Source organism: Plectropomus leopardus, chromosome 3 (genome assembly GCF_008729295.1).
Source record: "Plectropomus leopardus isolate mb chromosome 3, YSFRI_Pleo_2.0, whole genome shotgun sequence".
Taxonomy (NCBI): domain Eukaryota; kingdom Metazoa; phylum Chordata; class Actinopteri; order Perciformes; family Serranidae; genus Plectropomus; species Plectropomus leopardus.
In genome coordinates, this window is record NC_056465.1 from 6,209,109 (window position 1) to 6,232,695 (window position 23,587).

Consider the following 23,587-nt stretch of genomic DNA (forward strand, 5'->3'; position numbering starts at 1 on the left):
TTTGGCTGCTTTTCAGAGGTATCCCTCTGTGGGCGCAGATCCAGTCTCTAAGGACAGTGTGTTTAGACTTTGGCCTTGGCTGTGGTCAGTGCTGTGGGTAATTGTCCAGTCATCAGAGTGACAGCTTACAACTGTTGTGGTCACAACGACGTTCCTAGGAACGGGCGTAACGGCAATCATCTAGACAGCAGCCAGGCCAGACCTGTGTATTTGGAGGCGGTTGTTTGTCAGAGAGTTTCCTTTGAGTTAGAATAACCATTCACACACAGAAAAACACCAACAGAAAAACATACACCCAGACAGCTGAAACAATCCTTTAAACCGGCGGTTGAGGTTTCAGTTCCAGCTGTTTTATGCCGTTGCTAAATCTGCTCTGCCAGCCATGTAATTTAGCTGGACCGATCAGTGGGGGGAGAAACGCAGAAAAGTGGCATGTAAACGCACATTTACACAGATGCTCACATGAACGCTGACACACACACGGCTATTACATTTAACCGCCAGCACACACGCATGCACATGAGCATAATGAGGGTGCCAGCCAGTCAGCAATGCAGCCAGTTGCAAGAATGTTGTTTTCAACCACAGGTGGTTCTACTTTACCCTGTCGGCCCTCTCACAGCCCTCCCCTCCACTGCTTCTATCTCTCCATCTTCTTTTACTCTCCTTTTCTCTCTCCCTCTTTATCTGGTCTCCTGTTTTCTAGCTGAAGCGTGTTGCTTTCAGGTTCAAGTTGCAGGTTGCAATTTGTCCAATATGTCCCCATCCCCCTTCAGCACTCAAGTCTCTCCAGAGCCCGCCCCCATGTTTACATTCCCCTCTCCATATTTGGCCGGCTCAAGGTCCTTGTGCTTTGTGTTTCTGTTCTTGAAAGTGCATTATGTGTGTTGCACAAACTTTTCCACCTGTGCAGATATATGTGCTCGCATGCAGTCTGGTGAATGATCTACCCTTCTACCCCTTTCCTTTGCCCTCAGACATAAAAATGCATGAGTGCACGCTCTGTGCACAGCATTAGCTACCTGTGTCAGCCGGGACAGGATGCAGGAGGAGGGAGGAAAGAGGAGGAGGGATAGCACGGCATATTTTGTAGTGACGGCGAAGGCGGGGATTCGTAGTGCAGGGAAAGAGCAGGCGAGGAAGGAGTGAGATGAGAGAGGGGGAAGAGAGAGTAGGAGGGGGGATGACACAGGGGGGCTGTTAGCACCTTAAGAGAAAGAATGTTCTTTGCTTGTCTTCCTGTGGCAGCCTGAGAGGACGACAGCAGAGGAGCAACTTCAGCTGAGCTCTCATTTCAGCCTGCCTTTCTCCTTCTATCTGTCCCCTCATCCTTTTCATTCTATCCTCGTCCTTGCCCCCTGTTTCCTTTCAGCTTGTCATCTGGTTCTCTTTTCCTCTCTCTCTGACACTCCGAAGGGAGGTTTCAGCAAGCACTTCCATCCTGTTTCTAGTCCACAGTGGGGACAGTGAAAGTTTACCCCTGACTGCCGGTGAGTGATTAACTAAGCTGCTTTCTGATGCTTGTTTGTGTCTTTTTACTGAAATTCTTACAGTAGTGTGAAAATTATACAGGGTGTTTATCAGTGTGTGAATGTGCTCTGTGCATCTGTGTGTGTGTGTGTGAGGCCAGCTGTGAGGTTTTATCATGCCTGTCTGGTATTTGAGTTTTATTGCCTCTCTGGACTTAAGAGGCTGTGCTCATACAGCTGTGGTATGCACTGTATGTATTGTTGCAGTCACTGTGCGAACCGGTCTCTTATCTCATCTGAATGTAACAACCAGTATCAGATAAGAACTTGCTTGTTTAGTTCTAGTACAATATCCTCTGGTATGTTTTTAGGAGTGCAGCTATGGACTGTATTCATTATTAGATTAATAGCTGGTCTATAAAATATCTGAAAATAGAAAAAAGATAAGTTCGTTACTGAAGCAAATCCTCACATTATTTGGCATTTTTGCTTGAAATAATGACTTGAACAATAAGTCCACTCTGTATGAAGTTGATGATTTCTGATAATTGACTAACTGATTAATTGACTGAATGTTTCAGATCAAGTATGTTTCAAACCTCCTGTAAAACTTAGATAATGTTAGAAATATGCTATATTGTTGCTTCAGACAATTTAAGTATACAAAAATGTGTGTGTGTGTGTGTGTGTGTGTGTGTGTGTGTGTGTGTGTGTGTGTATGTGCGTACGAGTGCATGCGTGCGTGCGTGTGCATGCAATCAGCTCTATCTGACCTCAGGTACACGTCTTTGACAGACACGTCCTTTGCGTGACACACACATATACACAGCTACACACGTATATATCCGCCAGCCCACACAAAGGGGCTCTGTGTTATCTTCATGGAGTGTGTCTGGAGGGGTGGCAGTGATCCAACAGGTGGTGTGTGCGGGTGTGTGTGTCTGTCACAGTGAATCATGTACAATAGTGGTGCAGGTATGGAGTCATATGTAGTGAAAATATGTTCAATCCAAGGGTGTAATTGCTGCTTTAAGTCCAAATTTTACAGTCTAACTCACTAAAATGTCTCTAAGCATGGTTCTCAGTGCAGCTGCCATAGTCCAGATACATAAAATGTTGATATGCTCCTTTCTATCATCTTCAGTTGTTACCATGAGGTCACAGCAATACACTTTGTGATTTGTGAAAGCTTTTGCCTTGGGTTTTACATGCACCATGCTGTAAAGCTCAGATTGGTGGAACTACTGCAAATGTCATGGGAGCAATTATGGATTTGTGCTGACCCAATTATTCTGTTAAATGAATAGTTGATTAAAATAAAATTGCATCTTTGACTATTTTTGAAATAGTATTTAAATTTTTTAAGTAAAAATTATCTGGTTTCAGCTTATTAACTGTGAATATTCACTGTCTTTCTCAGTAGTTTATGGTTTTCTTGATTGTACATTGAATATTTTAGGGTAGTTTTCAGTCTCCTCTTACATTGTCAAGATCAATTAAATGTGATCTTGACAATGTAAGAGATCACAATTAATTGATTAATCAAGAAAATGTTGGATAATGAAATCTACAAAGCAAGTTAGCTGAAGCCCTAGTTAATTTTTTGATGCAAGCTTGAAAATGTTCAATTTAATACTCTAAAAATACTAAAAGGAAACTAGCATTGAATATCAGTAGGAGATCAGGCAGAAAAGGACAGTGCTGCAAATACAACATTTTCTCTCCTCAAATATAAAAAGTTTCCTTGTGGTTGAAAAATCTCTGATTTCATCATCTCCTCCTCACTTCTGAAAGCAAACCTACATCCTTGCTTCAACAGGTCATCTGTTTTCCCTGTTCTGTCAACATACAATCCTTAAGGTGACCTCACTGATTTTGTCTCCACAGCTCCACCTCATGTCCCTGACCCTGGAAATGGCAGCTTGTACAGAGTGAGGACAAAGAATAAAGAGGAAGGAGCTTCATTCCATCCAAGCGTCAGCAGCCCCGGCTGCAGTGAGCGAGCACCGTCTGCCAGCAGTGACTCAGGTCTGTCTGTTACCTCACAGGGGCGGACCGGAGCCGGACAGAGGAGAGGGGCTGCACGGGACAAGAGTGCCCTGGCAGGGAGGCTGCTCCCTGGGGTGGACTTTGAGATTGCTCAGCCTCTACTGGAGGTCATGACTGAGCTTGCTGCATCCAGTGGAGGGGAGGGGGAGATGACTGGAGATGAGTCTGGACTGGGACACACCATCAATGGAGAGGCTTCGTCCAGCGAGAGGGAAACTGATATATTAGATGATGAGGATGAGGTAGATGGTGTAGCAGCTATTCCTTCAGACCTACCGAGCTCGAGCAGTATCTGCTCCCTGTCCTCTGAAAACCTGCCTGAAACGCAGAGATTAGCCCACACTGAGTACTCCACACACTCCTGGGTGCAGCAGCAGCAGATGGTTGATGTTGTCACTGATATCCACCTTCAATCTGATGGGGAGGAGAGGCTGAACAGGGTGAGGAAACAGAGGCCGCCACCTCTGACAGCTCCTGACACGCCAACTCGAGGACTGAGTAGCAGGGAAGCGGTGCAGAGAGGGCTGGTGGACGAGGACGGCACACAGAATGCTGCAGATTTTCCGCACAACGTACAGTCTGGTGATATGACACACACATCGTCTTGCCAAGAGGAGGATTTGTCATCGTTAACCACAGACATTGACGAGTCCATAGAGCAGCTTAACCAGCTGATTCTGGATCTGGACCCCACCTTTGTTCCCGTTCCTACCCGCTGTGCCCCCCTGACTCGCTCCGCCTCCCTGCACACCAACGGCCTCAGCCACAAGGGAAATACCCATAAGTCAGGTAAGACTAAATAAAGTAGATGAGGTACCACACCTAAGCTTGGGCAACGTCTATTTAAAAGCTCAAATGAAAGAAAATATTCCTACATCTATTTCCCTTATTAAACAGCAAAATGCAACGGTACTTCTTATTTCAAGTTTTTCCCTTTCACTCAACTAAGACCGGCTTAATTACTAATAACACCACATTCAAAATCAACAGAAACAAAATTAAACTCACCATCTTTTTTAGTCTTTCCATTGTTCCAATAATCACTAATTGAACTGTTCAAAATAAACCCTTAATTTAACAAGCTGGATGTGAAAATATGCTGGCTTCACTGCTGTCTGTCTTTGATGTTGCTGGCAAAGATAGACAGCATGAGGTTGACATTTCAATGTCTCAACAACTTTCTCAACAACTATTGGATATCAATACTTTTGTTTATGACCAAATTCTGGCAAAATGAACATCATTCCCATTGGCCTCAGCTGTACTTTGTGTTTAGTGCTAGTTAGCAAATGTTAGTTTGCTAAAGTACCAAACTGAGAGCATTGCACCTGCTAAACCATGAGCTCAAAGCCCTCCTACACCAAGTAAAGACTCACAGAGCTGCGAGCAGGGCTGTAGACTCTGCAGACACAGATATTTCAGAAGCTGATATTTCAAAACCTCAGCACTTAAAGCTGCCTTGCTAAATACAGCTATTACTAAAATGTATGTATTTTGGGTAAACTGACCCTTTAGTGAATTCTAACAGTACCTTTACACACCTCTGCTTGTACTCAGACATAAAACAGTCCACTGTGACATTAGCACTGGCTGAAATGCCACACTAAAGAAAATACATGTGTGTCAACAGGCCGGCAGGCAGATGAAGCTCGCAGGTTGGACTTGTTATATTGTGGAATTCAGCTCAGCCTGTACAGAGAACCATTTATAACCCAGACTGAAGGACTGAAGCTCTGCCTGATTGTGGAAATCTCCACCTGAGGGACAGGAATACATGTGGGTCTGTGACAGAAGGTGTGTTTGTTTGAGTGCACCCTGTTTGCTGAAAGGGTGGAAGTATTTGATTAAACAGGTGATGGATATTCCTGCTGATGTAAGCAGTGTAAAATCTGGTCCCTACACAAGATGTGTTTGAACTCCAATCTGTCTTGTTTTGAATGGAATTGCACAAAAGTGGAAGAAACGGTGACATAAGTAAAGTATGTGTGAAGACGGACCAATCAGACAAAGAAACTGAAGAAAACCCATCATAACATAATCCACCGACATAATTACAGAATCTCCAGTTTCCAAGCAGCTGAATGGGATTAAATGAGTTACATCTCATCAGCAAAGATTCAGACAAGGATGTTAAGCACTGTGAAATTAAAGGGAGATATAGTAATACTACAAAAGCTTTATGAGCAGATTTAGATCTACAATCTACTGCGTAACTTCTGATTAAACTATAACAGAAAAGTTCAAATCCTGACGAATAAAATGAAGTTGTAAAAGTTAAAGTTGAACTTAATGGTTACAAAGATAGAGCCAAATCCTAACTCATAACAAGAGATTCGCGATAGAATAGTTTTATAGATGTAGGCCTTGGGGTGTCCCATATGTAATGATGCAAAGTGGGAAATACCAGTACTGTAATGCAAATCCATTTAAAATTTAATTTAGCCAAAAGTTTGCAGCCAAAAAACAATGTTTCTGCTCTATCAAACTTCTCTATCAACAGAAACGCTCATAGGGTGGTTAACTGTGGCCCAAAGAGTCAATGCCCCCCCTGACCTTCACCTTCAAAATGTCACTCAAACTAATAGGTACCAACCAGGAAGGGACTCAAAACGACTACAAAGAGATGCAGAGGACACAAAAAACCCCCACAAAAACAGGCAAAAATCGCATATAAGACACACAGTAAACTATACACTATACATAGTACACTATAAAGTCACTTAAAAGAACCTAAAAAGACACAACATTATCTCCAAGAGATGCAAAACAACAACTGATTTTAAAAGTATTGACACCCGTCGATCTGCAGTCTGCCACAAACTGAAACTTCACAGTTGTAAAAAAGGTTGAAGACAATCAGTAGGTTGGCTCACAGTTTACAGTTTACGATTAGATAACCGCACCCTATTTTATACAGAACTGTCTCCAACATGCCTGCTTAAACAACTCAGCCATCATCAGTGACAGTCAGATATCTGATATCTATCTCAGTCTACATAATACATACTAATATTTTTATTTTTTTGAATGTGGAGTAGGGCAAGAACAATTGCCGGGTGCCTGTATGTGTTTCACTAATTCAACAACTATTTATGTCCCTGTGTGTAAAAGTTAATGAAAATATAAATAAGGTAGAGGAGGGGTTTCGAAGTATAAAATTCAGCTTCCACTGCACATGATTTTTGGTTTGAGTTTAGAAATGATCAACAAAACAAAGATGAACATACATTTTTCTACAGCTATTAATACTACTGTAAGATCTCGTGTACAAGAAGAGTCAAGACTATAATTTATTTGTATATTTCTAAGCCTTTTCACTTTGCATTTTGACTAAACTTTTTATAATTTTATAAACTATTAGACTGGAATCAGTGAAAGACAAAATGTGATGAAGTGTGCTCCCACTAATGGCTGAGTTGTACTTTGGCTGTTTGACTTGGCAATGGCCCATTATCCTCCCTAAACCCAAAAAAGAGCTCATGATAACAATATTATCGCAATATCTATAGAAAAAGAAAAAAAACTTTTGCCAAATGTATCTCTAACTTTTTTTATTGTGAGTTTTGTCTCTATTTTTTTTGGCAAGAGAATTATGCTCAAGTAGAGAGGTGGAGAAAGATTCTGTAACCAAGCTGTACAAAATGGTACAAAAAACAGAACAATTACACTGAATGGATGGTTAAAAAGGCAATCAGATTGCGTTGGGGAGAGAATTTAAAGACAAGGAAACGGTTCAAGAAGTGCATAATTATTTAAATGATATTATTATATGTGTATGATAAACACAGTATCATAATTTCATTTTAAAATATCACGGTAATCTTCAATACTAGTACATAAAGACACCCCTATAGCGAAGCAATCCAACACAGAGACAATAATGTTGAAAAAAGTGAAACAGAGCAGCAAATGAAGCCCGTTTAAGTCAAACCACTGACTTTGTCCCATAGTTAAAAACCAGAACATGTCCCAGTGATGACGCCTGTTTTTTTTACCCATGCGTGTCAGCTTTACTTCTTCTTCACTCTTTCTTCTCCCCCTGCTGGCACACATGGCAGATTTACTGCCTCTCACATCCACTGGGATGCACCCAGGAGGAAGAGGCACATTTCTGCTACGACCTCCACCACTGATTCATTTTCTGTTTGAGGACTGCGGGTCATAGGTGTACGAGTGATGTCATCACTTCCCAGCTCTTTGCCTACAGAGCAGCTGTTCCATCAAAGCTAACCGTGGAGTGGCCCGATGATTCGCATGGGAGCTTCCCGCAGTTGAGAGCGGGTGTGACAGCTCCTGAATCCCGTCTGTAAGGATCTCTGCTGTGGTTATCTTTGACCCGCGGCCAAGTGCCACGCAAGGTTACATTACTGCTGACATTTAACCTCTGACACTGTGTTTTTGTGCAGCCTCAGGTCAGTGGGGCTCTTCTGCTGATCGTGGAATTTGAGCGCAGGAAATGGAGCATGTGTGTTTGCATGTATGTAGGTCAGTGCGTTTGTCAGGGGGATGTTTCCCGAGGGCATACTGGAAGTGGTAACGCTAACATTTCACTAGTTACTGTGTGTGTGTGTGTGTGTGTGTGTGTGTGTGTATATGTTGAAGTTGCTGTTTGTAACGTGTGTTTTTCCGTGCGACGTTTTGAGGCAGGATTTTGTCAGCGATCAGGAATGCTTTTGAAGTTTGACACAACACTTTGCTCTCCAGTGTGTTTGCATCATGCTCTCCTTCTCCCTCTCATCATCTGTGGAGTTGCAGTCTTCAAAAGAGAATAGCCTCCTCACAAATACAGTGGGGATCAAGTGATACTCGACACTGTAAAAAAAAAGAAAAAGAACTCTGTGGAAGCACCCTCAGCAGGCCCTCTGGTGTAGGAGAGGAACTGGATTAGTTTCAGTTGGGCTAGCCTGGCCTTTCATGTGAGTCTGAGATGATGGATGCTCGCAGTGAAAGCTGAGCTCACAACGTTCCACAGAGCTGTTTATGGTTGATATGCACAATGGAGTGTGGTCCCATATATGGTCAATCTCTATCATGACACACACCCCAGACTGTGGTGTGTTTTTGGTGTTTCCACATTCCTCAAAGGCTGCAGCACTGTAATATATTCTAGCTGAGTTAAAGAACAAAAAAGGTCTATGTAACTAAATTACTCGTATGAGTTCCCTGTGTATATATCAATACAAAGTCAGCCCCAGTGTTGCCAAATTATCAGTATTATTTGGGCTTAAAAAATTATTGTAACTGGTCAATGTCACCAAACTTGGTTCACTCCAAGAGTAACAAAACTGCTACTATCTGCAAGCTGGGATAGACTCATGGCTGACGTGGGTAGCTGAGCTAACACCCCAGCTAGCAAGCTAATTTGCTAACATGTTCACGGTTGCCTTGTAGAGGTGAAAAAAAGAAACAACAGGTTGATTGAAAAACAATTTCCCTTCACTGTCGAGAGTTTTACACATTTTTTCAATGTTTCTTCCATGATGACCCTACAACAGTTCACTCATGGTAGAAGAATAATGAGACAAACAAAAAGTATCTTAAGCCTATTTCATATGGTTTCCAATAAATTCTTGGACCCTTATTATTTCAACTGCACAAAAACATCTGGCTTTTTAATACAATGGGAAAGTGTACAATTGGCATTCACACCCAGGTCAAATATTTATCACCTCTGACTCTGATTGGCAGTGATGGAAACACAACACCCCGGGAGAGATGCAATGATATGCCACAACTAATTACTGTCCGTCTCCTCCTAAACAGCGCTAAAACACCGATCCAAAGTAGTCTTCACCAAGTTTGAAAGAGAGACTGAATAAGAAAGAGAAGTTACCACCCTGAAGTTTTCACAAACCTCAGTCAATGCTGCTCTCTACTATTTAACTGTTCTCCAGCCTGTCCACGACGTCAAACAGACACACCAAAAAACAGTAGTCTTGTCAACAGTTGGCAAGTGTCTGTCCTGTAGTTTTTGAAGTTTGTCTTGCACTGATGACAGTAATTTGATTTTGTCAGGCTTTTTGGATGATTCAGCATGTTTAAAACAAAAAACATATAGTTTACTCTTCAAACATCGGGTTGTGTTGTTAATGTACTAACTGGCTAACTAGCTTCTTGAATCCAACCTCTTGGTCTTCCAGTTTTTGAATGGCAAACACAGGCTTCTGCCACCTTGTGTATTGAGTTATTTTCTCTCAGGCAGACGCAGTACATACATGCTCGTTGGCTGTAGTCTTTGCGGTGTGTTTAAGTACAATTTTTGGCCAAAACACAGGTGATGTGAGGTGAGGCAACAGTTGGCCTTCGTCGCTGTTATTGGATGTCAATTTGGTCAGTCTGGGTCTTATTGACTGCCGTAAAACTCAACAGAAGAAAGAAAAGATTGGGCAAAACCGGTTTGTACATATACACGGCTGAAGACGGCTCTTATTATTTTCAGCAACACAGCAGCAAGGAGCCAGTTTTGTCTGGAGCCAGTGTTCTAGGAACGTACTTAATATTCAACAAGATTGTGTGACAAGTAATGTTTTTTTGTGAAATCCCCTCAAAAAAGCACTGACCTAAGTGCTTAATTGTAAACAAGTTGCCGATTTAGTAGAGTCTTGTGATTGGTTTGCTTGGTATGTAACACTTCATGTGCTTGTTCTTGCTATGTTACTGCTTTCGTTCACAACACAGTTGCACTGGCATTATCCTTTGTATTTTCCCAGGTCGTGAGGTGGGAAAGTGATGGTACCGATTTCTCTGAATATCAATCCCTGTTGCCATTCACACATGCAGGAAATGTTCCTGAACGTTTTAGAGATAGACTGCATTAGTGAAAGGAGCTCTATAGACATCTTTGGGCTTTTTCCATTTACTGTAGGAGCCCCTTCAAGAGTTCCAACCCCATTCAAACCCCACAAATCACTGTTTGAAGAGAGAAACTTGTCTGCCTCTCAGTTTCTACTTCCACCAACAGCCAAGACAAAGATCCAGAGCTGCACTTGCTTGACCTGGTAGCTATTGTCATGTGGCAGAGGCAGTGAAAAGTGAAAGAATATCTCAACACTGTATTCTAATACTACTACTAGTGCTCCCTCTTTGCAAACCCTGCATGGGGTCAAATGTTATCGGTTTTTACATGTCGTGAAAGGCTGCAGCTTCTCATGAGGGAATGTACACTGCCTTTTACTTTGAAGAACAATGTCACAGATTTCAACACAGATTTTGGTTGTAAAAGCATTACTTGGTTGCTATGGGGGAAGAGTAACGCAAAGAACTAGAGACTAGGACCATAGTCAGTGGATAGTATAATAATGTGACTGTACAAATTATGTTGTATTTTAAAAAACATTCTTATTATATATTTATAGACATATAATCAGATATTGATGCAATAGGCTAAAATAAACTGATGGAGCTTGGATGCTTTATGAATATTTTTTAAGACAATTACATAGAACTCACATCTGAAAAAAGAAAGACTGATTGTTCCAACAGATGTTTGTTCTGACAAGCAGTCTTGATGTTTTTACAGGTCTTGCTTAGTCACACAGTGTCTGCTCTGATGACAGGAGCTGCACGCTGATGATAAACACACTGATTGTCGCTTTTGACAGAGACAAACACGCCAAACATGAACCATGTCATCACCTTTTATTGCCATCTGGTCATGACAAAGTGTGGATAACATTTCATGTTATGTTGTTGTTTTTCTAACCAGAATAGACATAACTTTGTGGATATTTAATTTCATAGCAGCACGCTTGACTGAGTTTTATACTTTGGTTGATTATATTTCAGATCATAATCTGTCTGACTGTCTGACACTCCTTATCTGCCTCCCACGCTCCTGCTCCCCCCACCCTCACCCCTCTCATTATCTCAGGTTGGAAGCAGCAGATGCAGGTCAGTGATGTGACCGACTACGCTGGTCTCCATAGTCCAGGATGGAGAGGGGGTGGTGCTCAGAGCTTCAGAGGCTCTCCAGCCTATAGTCCCTCCTTCTCACCATCTCAGGTAAACACAGTTTCCTCGTTCAGCTCACAGACGGACACTGTTACCACTGGTAGTCAAACTTAACCCATTCTGCAAGAAGCTTTCGCACTAATACTCTCATAATGTGAAATCATCATCACTCATGAACCTAAAGCAGAATTATCACATGGATATGCAGCTTCACGTCACAACTTCAGCTCACTTTTAAGCTGTAGAGCCCACAGCTTTACTGCTTTGGTTCACTCTCACTGTTCTCAGAGCGTCGTTCCCTGTTTTTAGAACCCTCCGAGTACTACCTGCTCAGCACCAAATAGCAGAGAGACACTTTTAGAGACTAGCTGGTGAATATAGTGGAGCTGTTAGCAGCTAAAGAGACAGGTACTTCCCTCAGGAGTTGAGGAGAGACCATGGACTGTATAAATAATGAATGTACTACCGTAATGTCACCCATTGGTTTGTTGACTGCCGTTTTGAAGTTCAGCAGCGGTTACCAGCTACTGTAACTCAAAGAAGAACAGCAGCCAAAAATGTCCGCAGATTCTGTAAAAATGTAAAACAATGAGATTCAGGAGCTCCTTTCCCTCTGAGCAGAGGACAAGACCAGCTGCTTTATGAGGGTTGGTAAATGATTGTTATTTCCATGACAATGCCATTACTAGTGTTTACAAAGCACTGCCGACAGGTATGTTGTTCATCACAGTAGAAGCCGATGCTGCTGTGTTACATGTCATATCTGATGTGCCTTTTTTGCTTCTGCAATGCAAGCATGATGCCTAAAATCACAGTAGTTTGCCGCTTTAAAGATCGTAGAAAAAATGTGTCTCTGTCACTTGGGTGAAGTGGTCTTGTTGACAGCCCTGATCAGATCATACCAGTAGTTCCCAACTGGTCCAACCACAGGGTCCACATTTCTCCTTAGTCAACATTTCAAAGGTACACACATAAAATAAAAATGTAAACACCGGGGCTTACAACACAGTGAAAACACTCTAATGAAATGAAGTTGTAACTCTGCATCAAGTTTGCATCTCTGAAGATTTTTTTTCTACTTTCCTCTTTTTCTCTCTCTCTCTTGCTGTCTTTTCTTTTTTTTAAGACTTGAGGTTTCTACTCTTGCACTCACTCTCATGGCTGGGTGGCATGAATAGGCCAACTGTTTACACCAAAACACAAGCTGTAGCCACACACAGATCACAAGACTGATGTCTGCTGGTGTGTGTGGGCGTGTTACCCTTTAAAAACATGCTATTGACTTTTCCCCTTATTTTCTTTCGTTTTATTTTTTTAATTCTGTCATTTACTTTGAAAGCATGGGCATCTCTACAAAACCAACAGCGTGGACTATCGAAGACACACAGATAGCTCGGACATCGTCCCTCCCACTCCGGCCTTCCCCGTGTCTCCTCCGACGCCCTATGGTAAGAGATAACGTCAAAATGGATACTTCTTGATGTGGGTGTGTCTGCATTTTGGAATCTTATCAGCGTCGGCCTTCTCTTCCCAGTGAAAAATTTCTCAGAGTTTTCTCAGCTCAGGACTGATGGGCAGTGGGACCAACACAGCTGGACAAAAGGTACGCTTTCCCAAGTGTGTGTGTGACCATATACATGTGTGACTGGCAAGGGCACTAGAGTTTAAACCCAAACACACCAGGTCCTGATTGCAGCCGGACAGGGTTCAAGGGCTGGCTGGAATGTCCTTTTGGCACAATATACCAAACACACACACACACACATGCACACACACACATGGACACACATACACACACCTGGCCTGACCTTTGTTGCCATTGGCTGGATATGTGGGCATGGCTCTGTTTGTGGTAACTCATGCCTGGCAGAGAAGCACACAGATGGCTTGTTTGTTATTTTTAGGCTATAGGTAAAAAGTGGTTGGAGGTGTTGATAAAATGGATTGGGAAATCCTTTCAGGTCCATATAGGGACAGCTGATACTGGACGTCCGCTAATAATAGTTAACGGTTAGAGAGGAAGAGAGCACTGCAGGCAGGATGTCCACTCACATCCTGTTCTGGGAGGGAACGGGAGGAGAGGGGAGGGTCTTTTGTTGCCGGGACATCCTGCCTGAGGAGATATGTACCACACAGCTGCAGAAGGAATTTACTGTAGTGTCAAAAAACATAAGTGTCCTTCAGTGGTTGTGTCTCATATCTGATCTCAGTGGCTGTCATGTTCCTGTTGTAGTTACAAATGTTTTGGGCTTCCCTGCTGAGGAAAGACAATATATCATACGTGTCAATGGCCAGAGTGAAACAGTCAAAAATCATTTAATCAGTCTCTGTTTAATTTCTTTCATTACAAATACTGTTTAGAAAATAGCAACTAGTCACAGCATTGCTTCATGGCTATTTGTGCTAAAATGCTATATGTTGTTGCTGTGTTTTGCTGCTATGTTTTTTACTGGCGTTCTACTGTTCCTTGTTGCTGCGCATGGCTTGTGTTCTGTCTTGGGAGTTCCTGTTTGTTGTTGTTGCTGTTGCTGTCGATGTTATGTGAATTTGATCATTTTATAGGTTTCAAAACATCCTGTTAAAGGACTACAGTTGAAAAAATGATCTGGCACGTTTATGTAAATGCTGATCAGTGTGTATTTTCCTTAACAATAAAATGAATGAATGAATGAATGAGAGAAAACCATGTGTAGTAAGAAATGATTAGTGATGTATCAAGATGCATCACTAATCATTTTATAATTGCATCATAATCCTCTGAACCGGAGTCTAATCATGAGGTACCTTGAGAGACTCCCATCCCTGCTTCTACAGTATGTCTATATGTTAATGACAAATAGACGCACCACTGCAAATGCTGAACGATAAATGGTGCACAGGGTTGTTCTCAATGCTTCAGTTCAGTTCAATAATTGTCTTGCATGAGAAATTAGGCTTGCCGCAGGTTAACACAGAAGGTGCAAATGAATCAATAGAGTACAAAGTGATTTTACTCAACAATGCTTTAGTCTGTTGCACCTGGAGTCTAAATCTCTGCTTCAAGAAGAGCATCCCAGGTCCTTTATTTAAGGGGTGCGTAGATGTTAATCAAGTCAAGCTTGTTTTCTTTAAATGTTATGGTCTAAATGTTGATATCAGAACTGATATCAGTCCATATTTGTGAGTCAAACCCACCATTCTCAGTTTTTTTGTCAACAGTAAATAACCGCACAGTATTTCTCAGCATGTTTTCATCCATTTAATGATAATAAACCAAAAGTGGTATTTACAATGACATTTTGCTCTGTATGGCAGAGTGAGCAGATTCTTTTAAAGGGCAGTTCTGCCTGTTTATTGTAAACATGTTTGTCAGAACAGAGCGGCGGCAGGATGGAGAAGGAGCTGATGAAAGAGTCATTATTCCTTGTGTACAGAAAAAACACCTGATTCTTTCTCTCTGCTGGATGGACAGAAGAATTAACAAAGGGCACAGAATATCTGGAGCTCTCCCCCAGTTTGGGGGGCAGACGAGAGCTTCCTGTTTCCCACGTTAAAGGCAGATGATTGTCTGGGAAACAATTTGCCACGTCAGGACAGAACAGTCAGATTTCCCATTTAAATTATTTTAATTTAATGTTTAGAGTCATTATTGTAATCACAGTTTGACCCGAGGCTACTGTAATGTGGGGAGTGATTACTAAGGGCTGCAGCATGCTGCTCCAAAACAACAGCGGAGCATTCAGTCAGCATGCTGAGCCTTACAGCTGTTTTCCACTGTGTTATCACCAGGCTAATCACGCTGGGCATTCTGGGATCCTGCTATGTTGTGTGTGCTGGTTATTGTGAGAGGTGCTCCTATGGCAATCAACAAATATTACATTATTTCAGTAAGGTATTGAATGGGCGATGTAGGCCAAACATGTAGGTAAAAAAAACTCATAAATCTAGATTAAAACTGGGTTTTTGACTTTTTCCCAGTGACTTACATTGGGAAAGAGACACTTGTAAATCACTGGATACATTTTTGTGAGTCTCTTTTGGAGCTTTTGGAACGTCTGAAAGAACCACATATGTTTTTTTTGACTGCCATCCGTGCTAGCAAAGCGCTTAACTGTAAGTCAGTCACTCTGCCAACAGAAGTTACCCTGCCTAGACACACCCAGCCGCCATAAGTCTCTTGTGCCCATGCCTCATGGGCCTGGTGTCGCGGAAGATCCAGATACTTTCATACCACGAAAAAGAGTGTTTTTTCTTAATTAGCTACTGAACAGCTCTCTGTATCTAGCTCCTTTTAATACATCCATAGCTTACAGTACAGTGATAAAAGCACAACACTCATTCAGTGTCTGCTGGCTGATCTGCTTCATTATTTTTGTCCTTTTTGAGGCACCAGAACAAGTAGCAAACATAACGCTGGTTTACTATCAGCTTGTTAAGTTGGCAATTTCGTTGCACATTTATACATCCTGCTAAATATTTTTCATCAATTGTTAAGTCTCTTTACCTACTAAATGCTCCACTGTGTTCAGCTGGTCTCTAACTGTATCCGTCTGATGTTTGGTGCTGAGCTTGTAATGTACAGTGGGGTTTAACAGCTTTTTACTAAAGCTGTGGCTGGCAATGTGGTTGATGAGAGCAGTGAGAATGAACTAAAACAGTTAAGATGTGGGCTATAAAACCAAAACAAGAACACTGAAAGGTTTGTAAAAGGTTCTTTGGGTCCGTCATGAGAGCAACTTCTTTCCCATTTCCTGGTCATTTTATAGTATTTTACATATAAGCATGGTTTCCAAAGCATTTCAAAACCTATTTTTCGATATAAAGTAGGATCCAACTACACTTTTCCACCAAATGTATCTCAGTAAGACCTCTAGTTTTGTTTTTCTTTTCTTTTTTTTTTACCATAAAAAAACATCATGTCTGTGCTTACAGGAATCACTTTAAAAAATTTCAGGAATGTCTCATAAACTCAATGTCTTCAAGCTGTTGTGTGACAAACATGACATTTGATGTCACTGTAGTTCTGGGGTAATCTTTTGGTTTCAAAATGATTTCATGAGCTCAAAAACTCAAAGAAACCAGTGAAAAGCAGAGAAATCCATCCACCAAAAAAAGAAACATAGAAACCAGCAAAATTATACTTATTATACAAAGTTTCTCCCCAGTGGCATCAGATTGATGACATCCTTTACATCTTTTACTTTAGCCTCTGCAAAGCCATTACAGTATTCTGTTATGCATCAACCCAGAGATGAACTCTGCTTCTGTCTCTGTGCTTGTGTGCTTTAATTTCCTCATGATGGCAAAGCGCAGCTCTAAAATGTTACGCAATAACATTTCCTTTGTGTAATTGTGGTCCAATCAAAATAAACAGTGGTATACACAGAAGCTCTCAGGCAGCGGAAGTAGGTTTCAGCCAGAGGAATGTAGATGTTGTTATGAGCTGAGGTTCAGCAGACGCAGATGGTCACTTCAGACAAACACTTGACTGTCTGAACCTTAGGGGTCAAAGGTCAGGAGAAAGTACGTGGGAGTGGACAGGGAGGACGGGGAAACCTCTCCAGATGATTGGGTTGTTGTCAATGATGAATGAGAGAGACACGATGCATCTAAAGTGCCGTTATTGATCCTGAACAGAGAGATGTTCTATAGTCTAAGTGGTAAATACCATTAGACAGAATTAGTGACCCAGTTGTTAACACATTGAGTTAAAGCTGCTCTAAAATTGAAACTTCTTTTGAGAAATGGAATGAGAATATCAACACCTCGTTTGTCTGATAGATATTAAGCCCGAGCCAGCAGCCGACTAGAATAGACTAGCATAAAGACTGGAAACAGCTAGCATGGCTTTGTGCAAAAGACAAGGAAATTCATCAACCAGCTATGTGCTGCGGATTTGCACATCATACAAGTTATAACATACTCATTCGTAAGCATTTTGTTACAGTTTGACAGAGCAAGGCTAGCTGCTTCCATGTTTCCATACTTAATACCAAGCTATGCTGACCATTTGCAAGCTCCAGCTTTATGCTGAACAGGTCGGATTGTGGTACTGTTCTACTCATCATGTGAATAATCCAGCACATTCTCACTCACTCAACTTGTATGTACCCCTCTAGCATCAGTTTTGGAGGCTAAGGGACAGAATGTTAATTTACCCCAATTATATGCACTGTTTTTCAAAATTTACCTCAGGTTTTACAAAAAATTACAGTTTTCGCTTGTTAAATCCATAGTCCCGTGTTTTAAAATGAACTAGAATGTAGGTACAGAAACTTTCAAGGTTTACTCTCAGAGGTTCAGTCAACAAATGCACACGGTTCTGTTAAAAAAAAAGAAACAGATCATGGCTTCAAATAAGTACGTTTGTTACTAACATCATGTGATACAACGTATTCTAATAGAACGGTTTGTATGATATCTTACGAAAATGCACACACAATGGTTCATATGATATCTGACAAATAGAGGCCCACTAAAGATGTTATGTACTTAATGTACAGCTGCGTAATTAACATAAAATCATGAAGGTATGGTGATTAGGTCAATCCTGTAATTAGGTTTAGGAAAAGAAACATGGCAAGGCGGTACCTTGAATCAAAGTTCACACAGTTCTGAACACGCACCTCCAGGTAAAAGTTCCACGGAAATGTCTGGATTTTTTTCCCTTGTTCCCTTGTTCCTCCCGTCAGCGCATTGGTCACATGATTGTAGCCTTTCAAAATATGTGGGGTATGTACGAATGTGGGTGCATTGGTTTTCATAGGAAAACATACAAACAGTTTGTGAGAACGTTCTGCTCAATTGACATTCGGTTTCACACGGGACACGAACAGTGCCCTATGCAGTCTTTCTCGTCCTTTATACTACGGCAGTTGCTCCAAGTGTCCAAAAAGGCCTTATGCTCTCATACTCCAGATACTCTAAAGGGTCGTAGTTTGTAGTGAGACCAGGTTAAATAAAAAATATCTCCAATAATGACAATCTGTTCCTTTAATGCAAGGACAAACACTAGACAACAACCTGCTGTAAGTTTTTATCTTTTTCTGATGCTTTTAGAGGTTTTTGTTTACATTTGTAATATTTAAGAACTGTCCTGTAACTACCTAAGCAAATACTTTGGCTCATAAAACTAATAAATGAGCGCCACAGATGGACAGGGCTCATTTCCTGTGACATGGAGGTTAAAATAAGGCACGCAGCACATGCTTCCACTGAGACAAAAGTAAACTCAACACAATTCAATCAAGAGCTTTATGGTGTAATTTATGATGTGCTAAGATTAGACACATGGCAGGAGACACGGTCAGTGTGTGTCTGCATGCCTTTGTCTCTGTGTTTGTGGCGAGCAGATGGTGGGAGTTGACACACATGCCCTAACCCCCAAATCAACCCCCCCACCATCAAAACACCACCTCCTCCTCATCCTCTCTGGTCCATAAAAGGCCACATGTGACCTCTGACCTCACTGGAATCCATTCTGATTGGGGGAAAGTGCTCGCAGTGGCCCAGCAGAAACAATGCTCAGTGGTCAGCAAGAGGAAGAGGAGGGAGGGTATGGAGGCATGTATGGAGGGGAGGGAGACATTCTCTACCTCTTGTCCCTCCCTCCATACAAACCCAGAAGTCGAGCTGTGTCACAACAAGCCAGGAACAAACGGGGAGCTTTTTTTTCCATCTGGGGACGAAAGGAATTGGGCATGGCAGTGAAACGATCCAGCCCCTGAGAAGAAAAAAAAAACCTTCAGCGAGTCGAGCCCAGATTGCTTTGTAGAAAAAGAGGAGAGGAGGAGATTCTGGTAACAGGGAGAGTTTCATTTACGCTGGGAGGCAGAGCATACCGCAGAGAGATAGAGAATTCGGAACAGGAAGGTGAAGAAGTGATACTTCAGAGGGTGTCACATCATGACTGCGTCTCTCGGTATGTACGAGCATCCACATTTGTCAGAGAGCTTTGTGTGACTGAATGATTTTTCTCGTGTGTTAAATCTTTCCAAGCACTTTATGAACATCTTCTCCTTTTCTCCTATCATTCTTCACTGTTTGTCTGTCTCTCAGCAATTGTTTTTCTCTCTGTTTTCTGCTCATTCTCTCTCTTGTTTATACAGCGTTATCTCTGCCTCTGCCCCCCCCACCCCCCCCCCCCACCCCCCCGGGAATTTTAAGGAGGGCACACATGTACAGAAAAAACTTCCCCTCTCTCCTCCAGGCAGTTGGTATTTGCAGACAGCTTCTGGAATTTTTGCAAACACAACTCCTTCTCCAAACGTCTTCTCTCTGTCTTTTTGTGCATGAAAATACTTTTTTATTGTTGCTCTAGACAGCAGTATCTGCAGCCGCTCTGACATCTCACACTTGGTGGGATGATGACATGGTTTGTTCCACTGCTGTGTTCATGATCTCATCCTTTAAAAGGCTATTTTGGCCTCCCTGGTGCAGGCATGGAAGGCTGATGTATTGGTGGTTAACCGATGGAGGCCGTTTCCCCCCTTTTCTCTGCACTATTGACCCGAGCTGAACTAAAAAAGTATTTGAAGATTTTGTTGGGTTTTTTGTTTGTTGGGGTGCTTACTGCTTCCCCACATGTAATACACGATAAAACAACATCTTGCTGAGCCACAAGTTAAATGGTTCCAAACTTTTGCAAAAGTTTTGTATAAAAACAGCTTCGGAAGTCCAGCACATATTTTCCACATGTGCTGAAACTGGAATAATTGAGCACAGCAACGAACAAACTGATTTTTGTGCTTGTTGCCATTTATATCAAGAAAAATTCCTCAGCCTTTACACTTATATGCTGAAATATGCCCTGCTGAAGACATGTGGTTTGCAGAGAGTAAACACAATGAGAGCAGAAACAATTACTTTGTCATCGACAGAAACATGATCAGCAATTATTGAAGTCATTCATCAAACCAACACTCTCTAGCTCTAGCTTCTCATCTGTGAAAATTTGCTGCATTTCTGTCTTTGTCTGACAAAACCAGCAACACCTTTGACGCTTAGCTACTTAACCTCTAATTTCAATAACAGTTGGTAAAATGGTAAAAGGACCTGCATTCATATAGCACTTTTCTACTTGTTTGACCACTCAAGCGACCAACTCAGCACTTTCACACTACGAGTCACATTCACTCCTTCACACACGCATTCATACAGTGGAGGCCGAGGCTACTGTACAAGATTTCACCTGCTACTTAGTTTTTAACCATTCAAACATACTCACACCAATGGAACCGCCATCCGGAGGAATTTGGGATTCAGTATCTTGCCAGAAATGCTTAAACATGTTGACTGGTGGAGCCAGGGATTGAATCGTCAATTTTCTAATCAAATCACAACCCGCTGTTCCACCTGAGCAACAGCCACCAGTTCTTGGATATAGTGTTTTGAACTGGTATTATTAATATGTGAAAATAACACAGTGTTAAATTCAATTTCAAGTGATTAATCCAAATTAATTGCTGGCATAATCTTTGGAGTTTTTAAAGGTATATTTTCTACCTCCAGACAGCATTGTTATCAGTGTAGTTTCTCTGGCTCTCGGGCTGTTGCTCAAACTACAGCCTGTGCTTTAGTATTTTTGTATTGTTCACCAAATATGTTAAAACCACAGCCACAAATCCAATCAAACAGTTGAACAAGGCAGTGTTGATGAAATATATCAAGATTATAGGAAGTTACTGCCTATTATTTTAGTGCCCTGCTTAGCTGCACAGTGAAAACAGAGGCAGAAAAAAACTAACATCAAACAATAAAACTAAGCAGCTCTGATCACATATAAACCAAGATTCTGTTACTGATTTGATTATTTCTCACCTCACACGTGTTCAGAAACATATCTTAGCCTACTGATTAATCATAATACGAGATCGTTTGTTTGCCACTGGCCACCATACTCTCAAACGCACAAGTGCACGTTACATCACCCACCAGCGTGAGCATTTATTGGTTTGGTACAGTGCAGTGCATTTTGGTAGTTGTAGGTTTTCTACCTCTTAAGCAAAAGTGAATCCTACAGCCCTTTTCCTCTTTTTCTCTCTAGTCATGTTGCACAAATTTCAAACATATTTGTGTCTTTCTACAGTATAGACAGCCTAGTTTTCTGTGAGTACCCTCTTTATATCAGTGAAATACTTCAATCACGCAATCATGGGTTTCATGTAAAAATGTGAAATTTGTCAACAGGCAAGCACAAAATTTACCACAGAACATATAAAGAACAAATGTACAAATAATCAGTAATTAATAAATTGATATTTACTTGGTTTTGAGTGGATCAGATATTAGAATAAAATTTTCCTTGAATTAGCATTATCCTACACAGGTCTTTTCAAAACACTACAACTTGCAAAATTACAAAATTGTTAAAGGAAGCATTACCGAACTGCTGTTTGCCTTCCTCCCTGCATATTAATATCTTATAGACCAAACGATTCTGGTTTAATTTAGGCTGACTGGCAGATTTGTCGATAACAAAATACATGCAGCCCCAAACACAACAGGAATGTTTGGACAGTGTTGAAAGCAGGCTGAAGCTTGAAGTTGATTAGCTGCTACCTACGAGTTTGGGGAAAATTGATAATTTCCTCAGGGACAAATTTATTAGGGAGCGCTGCTCTGAGACGCTGTACAGACTTCCGCTGTGCAAGAAACATTTTGGCTTTCACAGCAGTGCAGGAAATTAAGGGCAAAGAGGCAGAAACTCTAAGACACAAGGACGGAAAATGTTGACAACACAGTGGACAAGAGGGCCAGTGCAGAGACCAAAGTGGAAAGAAAGAAGGATTTTGTTCCTCAGAATTAATCAACAAGTGGTCTGTGGTGTCACAAGCCCAGCCTGTGTGACATGTACCAGAGCATCATGTAATGATGTAATGGTGTCTGGTATTTCTACAGCCCATTTACAACAACATGGCAAGAAACATGACTGTGTGGAGTCTGTACACAGACCATGGGGCATGTTCTGTTCTAGAGTTGCAGGAAAGCAGAATCGTTAAGTTATACATGTCACTTCTTTCATTCAGTCATATTAGTTCATTTCTTGTTGAGGAGGTTGTTTGTTATCCTTTAAGCAATCAATATAACAAGTGACATATTTATTTTTTCTGCTGACACCAATTTCAGTTAAATCAGGAGCTGTGGTGCTTATTGTTTAAAGCTGTTACATTACATTTTTCAAGGAGTATTCATGAGTAATAAAGGAATTCTTCACCCCCCAAAAGAACATTTGTATATCAGTTAATCACCATGTGTTGTATTGAATTTGTGAAAATAGATATAATTCTTGATTAATTGAAATTAGAGGGGGCCGTGTTTAACAATGGCAAAACCGTATAAAAACTTCTGTCTATGGACTCTCACATAAATCATGCAGTTTAAGTCTCATTCATCCAGTCTAATGCTCAATTCTGCCCAAACTGACAGCCCTTACCAACATGAAACTGTGAGGAATGAAAACTTTTCTATTTTCTCTTCAAAGCCAGATGTTATTGACAAAAACATTTACCTCTCTGAACAAGGAGCTGCTGGTGTACCACTGCTTAGATAGGTACTTCATTTGTGTTATTGTACAACTTTATTAAAGTGGAAGTTACCCTTTGAAACACCAGAGTGATACTATAACACAAACAAGCTAACTAATGAGGAATAATAATAATAAATTTAATAATAATAAAACCGCCATTTTTGTCAGTGGAGTCTGGTTCTAAAGAGAGCACACATAAGTTCTTTCAGTTTGCCGTCAGCAAAAGCTGTCTGTTTGAGATATACTGAGCGCACACCTGGAAAAATTAGACTTTCATTACACTGAACGAGTTGTGTGAGAGCTTGTAAATTAGTGTTTTGATATAGTTTTGCTACTCTTGGATACAGAACCCTGGATCAATAAATATATCTGCATAAAACACAGTGCCATCAAGTTCAGGAACATGGAGTCAGTGACCTGATGGCATGTGAGCTGTGGACAAATAGACATGATGCCTCTCCCAGTAAACACTGATTTGGTCTGAGTGTCTTGATTAAAACTAAAGCGAGGAAGACGTTGAGATTAGATGAAGATGTTATTTGAACAGTATAAAGCAGCTCCTAACTAGGTCAAAATATAGCTATTGAAATCCTGTTAAATCGCAGCTTGATGT

The 23,587-nt window shown here is 41.3% G+C and overlaps 1 protein-coding gene across 3 annotated transcripts in view; it reads left to right on the plus strand.

Annotated features, from left to right (window-relative positions):
• Positions 1 to 23,587, plus strand: part of si:ch211-191a24.3 (tensin-3) — a 60,271-nt gene that overhangs the window by 17,545 nt on the left and 19,139 nt on the right. For 2 of the 3 annotated variants that reach the window (XM_042513506.1, XM_042513518.1), the window contains 4 exons: positions 3,357 to 4,307; positions 11,389 to 11,519; positions 12,808 to 12,916; positions 13,003 to 13,071. In XM_042513506.1, coding sequence (XP_042369440.1) covers positions 3,357 to 4,307; positions 11,389 to 11,519; positions 12,808 to 12,916; positions 13,003 to 13,071 — 1,260 coding nt within the window. The remainder of the gene's footprint in view (positions 1 to 3,356; positions 4,308 to 11,388; positions 11,520 to 12,807; positions 12,917 to 13,002; positions 13,072 to 23,587) is intronic. The other variant, XM_042513512.1, reaches the window with a different exon arrangement.